Source organism: Chinchilla lanigera, unplaced genomic scaffold, assembly GCF_000276665.1.
Source record: "Chinchilla lanigera isolate Chin_1 unplaced genomic scaffold, ChiLan1.0 scaffold00172, whole genome shotgun sequence".
Taxonomy (NCBI): Eukaryota; Metazoa; Chordata; class Mammalia; order Rodentia; family Chinchillidae; genus Chinchilla; species Chinchilla lanigera.
In genome coordinates, this window is record NW_004955573.1 from 1400633 (window position 1) to 1410092 (window position 9460).

The 9460-nt window shown below is 36.9% G+C and overlaps 1 protein-coding gene across 2 annotated transcripts in view; it reads left to right on the forward strand.

Moving 5' to 3' along the window:
- The window catches only part of LOC102007382 (cytochrome P450 3A9-like), a 43263-nt gene extending 34055 nt beyond the window's left edge, over window positions 1-9208 (forward strand). Inside the window, exons 10-13 of one of the 2 annotated variants that reach the window (XM_005413769.2) lie at window positions 1304-1464; window positions 2767-2993; window positions 5140-5302; window positions 8698-9208. In XM_005413769.2, coding sequence (XP_005413826.1) covers window positions 1304-1464; window positions 2767-2993; window positions 5140-5302; window positions 8698-8793 — 647 coding nt within the window. In that variant the 3' untranslated portion in view covers window positions 8794-9208. The remainder of the gene's footprint in view (window positions 1-1303; window positions 1465-2766; window positions 2994-5139; window positions 5303-8697) is intronic. The other variant, XM_005413770.1, reaches the window with a different exon arrangement.
- The last annotated feature ends 252 nt before the right edge of the window (window positions 9209-9460 follow it).

Below are 9460 nucleotides of genomic sequence, written 5' to 3' on the forward strand. Positions count from 1 at the left end.
CTTTCAGCAAGGAAATACAGGACAGTAGAACACCTGTGTTAACTATCCTGCATATACATATATACAAACTTTCTCCTTCTTTCCCTTCTCTTTTCCCATATTCCAGTTATCCTTTACCTATGAGTGCTTTCCTATACATTCTGAGATCAGCCATGGTGAAAACTTGTGCCCAGGTATTCCATTACTTGATGCTTCTCAAAGATTTAAACTCTGCTTCTCAAGCAAGGTTGTGTGTTCAAATCTCATATCTCCTGAGCATTTGGGTCCTGATTTGGTAGCTATGGAGTGGATTTTAGAATTCTGCACTTAAAAACATTTTATTAGTGCATGTTAGTACTATATGATGATGTGGTTTGTTGTAGGAAGTTGGTATACGTATTTAGCACATACAATCAATTTTAATTCAATTACTCCCTTCTCCCATTTGTCTCCCCTCCAATTTGACCTCTTTCTGCCTCCAGAAGTCTACTTTCTCATTTCCATTTGTCTCTCCTTTATTTTAATTACTTAAGTATCAATCTATTTTTTAGGCTTCTCATGTAAGAGAAATCATGTGATATTTGTCTCTGAGTCTGGATAATTTCACTAAACATGATGGTTTCTAGATTCACCCATTTCCTTCTAAATGACATGATATTATTCATCATGGCTAATATTCCACTTTGTATATATACTGTATTTTCATTAGGCATTCATTTGTTGATGAGATTCTGGTTTTTTTTTTTTTAAGATCCCAGATGCCTTTGCTATATGGACCTCAATTTGAGTAGCAAGACTTTCTCTGTGCCCTACTATTGTTCCCTTAATTTTCCTCAAACATGTTTAGATGGGAGATCCTTTAATTTTTCATATAATGAAGACACGGTCTGAAAAATTCTTTTAATAATTTTTCAGCTGTATCTTAGGTCCAATAATTTAATTTTTTTCCTGAGTGACAAGGCTACCCTAAATTTTACTTCATCTAAAGTGCTTGTATGATTACCTAAGAGACATGTTGATAATATTATATGTTGGGGAGAAAAGCTAGCTCTTGCAATGAACCAGCTGTGACAATAGCGAGACTGCCACAGTGAGGAGCAAGCAGGCGAGAGCACTACAGAGCTTGGGACAAAGTGGATTAAAATTCCTTTTTTTTTTCCCCTCTGCAAAATGGACATGAGAGTGAAAACCAGTCTCAGCCTGACTTTGAACTGCTTGTCTATGCTTCTTCCTGATGTTTGGGACCTTCCTGTAGATTTCTCATTTAAACTGTGCTGTTATATACTAACCTGCTTTACCTGAAAGGTGTTTCCTCTCCCCTTAGCTATGTCTGATCTGGAGATTGCGGCCCAATCAATTGTCTTTATTTTTGCTGGCTATGAAGCCACTAGCAATGCTCTTTCCTTCATTTTGTATGAATTGGCCACTCACCCTGATGTCCAGAAGAAACTGCAGCAGGAGATTGATACAGCTCTGCCCAATAAGGTGAGTGGGTGGTACATGGGAAGAGGTGACTCCTTAGCAAGAATGTGTCCTTATCACGTTTTAGAACTTTCACAAATCTTGTAGGCATTGATTCCTTTCACCAACCATTTATGACAGATCCAAAGACAAAAACAAAGGGAGAATTATAGCTAATGAATGCCACTTGCAGAAATAAAAGATATTTCTAATACAGTGCTGGTCATGGTGTATCCATGATCGATTACCACAATGATGTAAAGTAAAACTAGAATTTCCACTACAGGTGACAATGAATACTTATTATTAAATTTTCTGGATAAGTGGCCCTGCTGATATCGCTGGATATGCTATAGCCTGGCTGTCAGCTGAAGGAAGAGGGCCTTGGAGAGGCTGGGAAGGCTGACTCATTTTTGTCTATACATCCTTACACTCTGGTCACAGAGCTAGAGATGAAGAAGTTAAAGGATGAGCCATCGTCTCTGGTTCCTCTTAACCGGTACAATATAGCTTCACCTATGGCACACTGAGTGATAGTAACAAAGTGCCAACATCATCTGCAGATCTTTGCCCAGGTGGGAGGGCTATGGGGTATGACATCATTTGGCCACTGGGCCTGACATGCCTGGCTTGGCAATGCAGTGGACACAAAGGACATTTTTCAGAGCTCACAATAGAATCCGAAAGTAACAATCAGGAGGCTGGTCTAGCAAAGAGAATGGAGTGGAGCGGGGTTTCCCATCCTCCTTAGAACTTTCACTAGAACTGAAATTGTGTGTTCTGGTAGTAAACAGCAGAAACCTTCTTATGTCATAACTAGATACAAGGAACTAGTTTCTCCCAAATTATTTATAACATGTTAATTTCACATAGTATTTCTGATATACATGAGTTTCAAAAGCAGGAGTCATCAAGTGAAAAGCCTTATGTAGAATAGCAGACTTGCTTTTTTTTCCCTGTGTTATATTTTCTTAGTAATGACACATGGCCTCTCTTTTGAAAGGTGACAGTGACTTTGGCACATTTTATCTGAGAGTAATGTTTGTAGTCTCTCATGTTTGTTCACATGAGAAAGATAAAGCAGACCATGATAAAGCTGAGGATTTCAAGCCTTGGATAAGCGAGTGTTCTAAAACTGTCTGATATTTGTACTTCACACATTGAGCAGGACAAAGGGCATGATAACTACTAAAATGCTTTATAAATCCCAAGGTCCTTTACCTATATAAGTTATCTTTTGCACCTCCTAAAATTTCAATAGTACTGTATAGCCTAAGTTAAACATAAATTCCAAATCTCAATTTGTCAAAATATCATTCTTCCCAGGCACTTCCCACCTTTGATACCCTGGTAGGGATGGAGTACCTGGACATGGTGGTGAATGAAGCTCTCAGGTTATACCCAGTTGCTAACAGACTTGAAAGAGTCTGTAAGAAAGATGTTCAAATCAATGGGACAGTGATTCCCAAAGGGACAACGGTGATGATACCAGCCTTTGCTCTTCACTGGGACCCAGAGTACTGGCCAGAGCCTGAGGAGTTTCGCCCTGAAAGGTACAGGGACACTGGGAAAGGAAAACTACCTTGAAGCAGACTTGTCTAAATATTTTATGATGTCTTCTACAGGAAATGACATACATGTTATTATACATTACTTTGCTTATATGTCTTTTTGCTTTTAGAAGTTTTTTTAGTAGTTACAAAGTGATGATTACTGTCAAAACTATATAGTTTAAATCAGAAAACATAAAAAAATGACCATTCACAGTCCCACTGATAGGCCTATTTAATAAGATATATCCTGATGGACATACATCTCTGTACAGTATATATACATTTTTGATAACAAGAATTGTGATGTTTTTCTTGTATTATATTGCTTTTTACTTACTGTAAACTAGAAGCTATCCACTGCTTCTTAAGTGATTATACATATTAGTCACAATTTACTTAACCACTATTCTAAGTGTGTAAGTTTTCTTTCCTTTCAGGGTTTCTATACTGTTTCCTTGAGATCTCTGACTTTACCACCAGCTTTAAGAAGCTCGTGGCCACCATCCATTGGCTCCCATTTCTTGTAGTGTGACTGTAAAGTACAGGAGGAGGGCCTAAGAATTCCTCCTCCCTGATGATCTGGTCTTGTCTCTGACCGGCATCCTGGGCCACCTCCCTCATATTCTTCATAGATGGTGACTCTTCCAAAGCCAAGTCATCTGCTCTGTACAGTTCTGCGAGAATCTTCCTTGGAAGTGTCTTGAAGAGCCTCTTTGGGAAATCCTGAGCCAAATGCTCACCAAGTGGCAGAGACTGGGCCAGACAGTTAGAAATCTAAATGTTGAAACTCATTTACTGTGGAGAATATTTCACATATATTAAAGTATAATTCAGTCATAGAATGCTATTAAAGTGTTTCCATGGGCCTATCACTTGCCCAAACAATCATGCACCTGTGTCAGCTGTCTCATCTGCACACCATCATAACCCTCCCTGGCTTCCCATTCTGTTTGTAGCACGCCACTTGGAAATATTTCAAAATGTTCTTCAAAGTATAAGAATTGTCTTAAAAATACATAATTTGGTGCCCTTATCACTTTTTATAAATCTATAGTTTTTTCACTAATATAAACAAATTATGATAGATTAAATTTAAATAAAAATACAGATCTAAATGAATAAATTTGAATAAAATACATCTCTAGTGGAGGTGGTAGACAAGAAAGTCAGTGATGATAGCCCAGTAGAGACAGATCTTGCATTCTTTGAAGAGTCTGACTTTAACCTTTCATTTTTTTTGTACTGGGAATTGAACTCAAGGCCTCGCGCTTCCCAGGAAGGTGCTGTGCCTCTGAGCTATATCTCTGGCCTGACTTTCACCTTTTCTAATGGGAGGAGAGAAAGGGGAAAAAAGGAACAAGTTGTAGAGTATGAGGAGATAAAAAAGATTACCATGATAACAACAACAATCGCAGCAACAATAGGGGAAGGATAAAAGAGGAGAGAAGACGAAAGAAGGGAAAGGAAAATAAAAACAATTTCAGCAGTGATGGAGGTTTTCTTCTTCTTCCTCGCAGAGCATCTGACCAATTTAAGTACGACTTGCTGAAGGAGCCCATTTCTCTTTCACTCAGTATAACTCCTGTATATCTTCAGTTTGGGAACTTACCACTGACCAGAATGGAATTCTAGTGTATAAAGATGCATTTTTATTTCACACAGCATTCCCCTCCCTTCGTGTCAATAAGACTTGAAGCTTCTAGATAGTAAGGGAAGCATAAAGGGCCTTTATTTTACAATTCTCAGAGGAAAATAATTGTAAGAGGATTTGGGAGCAGCCCACCAAAGCATCCTGTGGTTTTTAATGTTTTATTCACTGATTTTCATGTACTTTACAATTATTTTTATTAGTACACATTTGCAGTACATAATGATTTCATTCCTGCTGGGAACTGGTTCATGTACATGAAAATTCTTAAATCTTTTTTACTCCCCTTCCTGTCCTCTCCCTCTCTTGTACATCATTCTCTTAATCCCTTTCCTATTTGAGAAAGATCTATCTCCCTACTTCTTATTATATATCTTTTAATTTGCTCTTTATTTATACTTTGGGTTTCCCATATAAGAGAAACCATGTGATATTTAAGATTATGTGTCTGATTCATTTCACTTAACATTATCCTACGAATGCCTATTTTCCCACCAGATTCAGTAAGAAGAAAAAGGATCTCATTAACCCTTACATATACATGCCCTTTGGGAATGGACCACGGAACTGCATTGGCATGAGGTTTGCTCTTATGAACATGAAACTGGCAGTCATCAGAATCTTGCAGAACTTTTCCTTCCAACCTTGTGAGGAAACACATGTCAGTGCACTTTTTGTATAAATTGTGTTTTATTGAGGAATATTTTTTAAGCTAAAGGATCCATACACATAAAGAATCTCCACATTCATCTTTTAGTAATTTGTTCTGTGGGCAAAAGGATCTATTTGGACGCAGGCATGGGCTTCAAGAGCCTTTCAGTCCTGGATCTATAAATCTGTGTCTGTATAAAGCAAAAGTGTAAAGACCATGTAGAGTCCATGTAGATTAATATGACATGATTATGTCTGGTCTTCTTAAAATTGAGCTGTTTTAAATTTAGTTTCCAGTTACCTGGAGATGGGATGTGCTGTATGCAATCATGAATGGCAGTGATGATGTTGTCATGATTTTGGAGTGGTGTCCTCCTCTACCACAACTTCTAGAAGCCCCCTTGTGACTGGTTCACAGCCACTGGCTATACATTATAATCACTAACTCATGTTGCCTGTGTCATCTTATATTGTAAAATAATTCACAGAAAGCATGGCTACAAAAAAAATCTCCATCCAGGTTTATATTTACCAGGCAAAGTTGAGAATCATTGGTTTACTGCTAGTTTTCAAGATCTCTCGTGACTCAGGACCATCCTGACTACTGAACCTCTCATTTCAGGAGGTTGCACCAGATGAACTGGTTATCTTTTACATTTTCATAATCAGTACAGGCATTGTTATCTCTCTTCCTGTTGTCATCTTTCTAGTTCAGTTCAATCACAAGCCCCTCCAGGACCATTTACTCCTTTGCTCTGATTTTAGTTATTACCAGTTGCAATCATCACTTAAGTTAACATTTTGTCATTAGACCATCCCACTTGATTCGTTGTCTTTCCTCTGTGTTGAAGAGTATCCCCTGCCATATATATCAGTTACTTATGCCTTTAATAAACTTCCAGTGGTACTCTATAAGGGCTTTGCCATTGCAAGAGTTCAATAAGTGCTTATGAATAGATTCACAGATATTTTGGGGGGAAATTTTAGATACAAATTTTGAGCTATTTTAATTTTTTAAAACTTGACAAATGATGTTTGTTTTTGTAAAATAGATAAAACAGATGGATGCTATTTGAAAATTTTAAATAAAAAGGTGGATCATTTAGAGAAAGATTTGAAATACTCCCCTAAAGAACTTAAAGAATAATTGCCATTGATATATATGAAATAATTGATAAGATTTAAGTTCCAATAGTCATGCATTTAATATGCTACTCCTTCCTGCCAGAAGGTTTCCTATGGGAGACAGGAAGAGGATAGAAGTTGTTATGTTCTCAGTTGTGGCTTTACAGAAGCTGTGTACCTCTACTGCGTGTGTAGAGAGTGGTTCGTTCTTGTTGGAAAGCAGGCCTCGTGCATACTTGGAATGGGAAAATCCTCCTTGGCAAGTTCAATTCCCATGGATGGTTTGCCCACTCCTCTCTCTTCTGAGAACATAAAGTTAGTCCGTTTCAGGCTCCCCTAAAATTGAAGGAGTGAGGTAGTGAGAATGGGGCTGTAGGATTAGTCAAAATCCTTAGAACTCATAAGTTCCCTATCATCCTTAGAACTCATAAGTTCCCTATCATCTTTTGGAATCCAAGGGAAGATATAAGGAATCAAAAGCATAATACTTCCTGAAGGCATTTCTCATCATTAACCTGAATGAGTTTGATTGAGAGGACTGATCTGACCATTCAGAAGTAGAGGGTTGCCCATAAAGTGAAATGTGTAGTACTGTATCTATTTAGGGTGACCTTGCAAATTTTAACAAACACAATACTAACTTCTTATGACATTTCAAGAATAGGTTGCTTTGATGTATAATCTGGTTTAAAATTTTAAAACACATCCTTTTACTTAAAATTTAAATCAATAATGAATATACAGTGGACCCTTGACTTATGAACTCAATGTTCATGAGGGCTGGTTGTAACTCATATTGGTGGTGAACACTATTTTTCCCATAAGAAAAAAATGGAAATACCCATAATGCATTCTGAACCTCCAAAAGCACTCCTTAACCAACATTTTCATAATAAAAAAGGTTGTATAATGTGCACAATTTACCAGAAACACCAATAATTTTCCTAGTATAGTCACCAAAAAGTTATAAAACCTGCCTGTTTCTCAGGCTTTTGCATTAGCTCTCCACATAACCCCTAGGCTACTCTTCATGACATTATGTTTTCTGAACACTTTAGAGGTCTCAGAGTGATAAATCAAGAGAGACTATTTTGAGGTTACCACTCACATTGGCACCTAGCAATAATGTTAGCCTATCTTTCATAGGCTTGTGGCCTGGCATTTTTTCTCTTCCTGGGTAATGTATATTCTGCACATTTCTTTCCAGAAAAGGTTAGGTTCATCACAGTTGAAAACTTGATGAGAGCAAAAGCCATTTGTCTGTGTCACTGTTTTTAAGTGATGTATGTGATTTTCAGCATCCTTTTTATCAGCATTGGCTGCTTCACCATGCCTAGTTATACTATGAACTCCAGTTCTTACTTAAAATTTTGAAACTAACCTTTACTGGCATGAAATATTTCACCATTATCACTCATTGATGGATTACACTTTACTAGATCTAAATTTATAGCCCTAACTTTTGCATAAATTATAGACTCAGATGGGCTATAACCTGCCATCTGCCTTTCATTTATCCACACTAATAATAGGCTTTCTACCTGGTCTAACACTGTTGATCATGACTTACTAATGTGAGTAGCACCTTAAGTAACACTGGCTTCCTTGTACAAATCTTTTCTCTGTAAGATTGTTGGGATGGTGGATTCCAACATGCTGTACATGTTCATGAGATCAGTCACAAATGTCACTCTTATATTTCTCCACAAGTTTATTCTCTACAATTGTGATTGCTTTGTCTTACCTTCCTTTCCTTCCTTAGCTTGTTTTCTAGCTTCTTTGGGGGCCATTTTGATAGAAGCAATTGTGGTGATTATATAAAGTTCTGACTAAAATCATATCCATGAACATATGCATCTGGGTTCAGACTGATGCTTAAGTTTGCTTATATACATTTCTCTGGCATCATCCATCCTTGTTTACAATCACACAGTGGCTGGCATTTGGGTTTTAACTGAAGACTTTGGTCATAAGTTAACCCTAAATCTGGTTGTAACCCAAGGTGTTTGCATGTGATGTCGATTGTAATTTGAAGGTCGACTGTAAAGAGAATAAGCTAATATTTTATTTCAGGCCTGGTACAGAATAAATGCTCAGTAATTTTTTGCTAAATGAATGACTCAGTTTAGATAATAAATGCAAGGAATTCAAAATACATGATGCAGTTTTCATGTATTTGTAAAACATTATTGTCATTAATGTATTCTTCTATTCTTTGATTCTTTGGTTCTTTTTTGGTGATTTATTTGTTTTCTCAATGTTCTTGTTCAATTGTTGTAGGTCCCCATGAAATTAAGCAAGCGTCCTCTTCTTCAGCCAGAAAAGCCCATTGTTTTGAAGGTTGTATCAAGAGATGTGACCACAAGTGCAGCCTGATCTTCCTTCAGGATTTCTGCTATGTTCTCCAAGGAGACTGTCCCAGAACACCAGAGACTTTAATTTGCCTTTAAATAAAAGTTAGATGAAGATAGGCCTAGTCTACTATCCTTTGAGGAATGATTACAGATTTATTATAATCATGAATCTTACTCACTGTATTGAGTATTAATTATCAAGTAATGTACAGGAGATGACTGAATCAGTGAGAGGTATGTAAAGTCACTATTTCTGATTATTGTGAGATGCTTTCCATCTACTCCCAGGGGCTGCATCAGTGAGGTCTGGTTAGAGTAAATATTTCTCAATAATTTCACCAATAGTATTTAATAAAATGGGAATTATTGTGTTAACTCTAGTAATAAAATTTACATAAAATGTTTTCTTTTTAATATTCTAAAAGAAGTGTTATGAGAGTATAAATAAAGTCTTTGAAAAATATGTGATATCTTTATGCATATGAAGGAAGAAGCTGGAGAAATGGATCAATGAGAAGCAGAAATCATTTTTGGTCTTCATAATCACGGGTTGTGAAGACCTCTTTTAGATACACAATTTTATTATTAGGATACGTGGGTGTCTTAGTTACTTTTCTCTTGCTGCTGAAACAAAATATCCAACACCCTCAATTAAGAAAAGAAAGGGTTATTTAACTCACAGTTTTTGG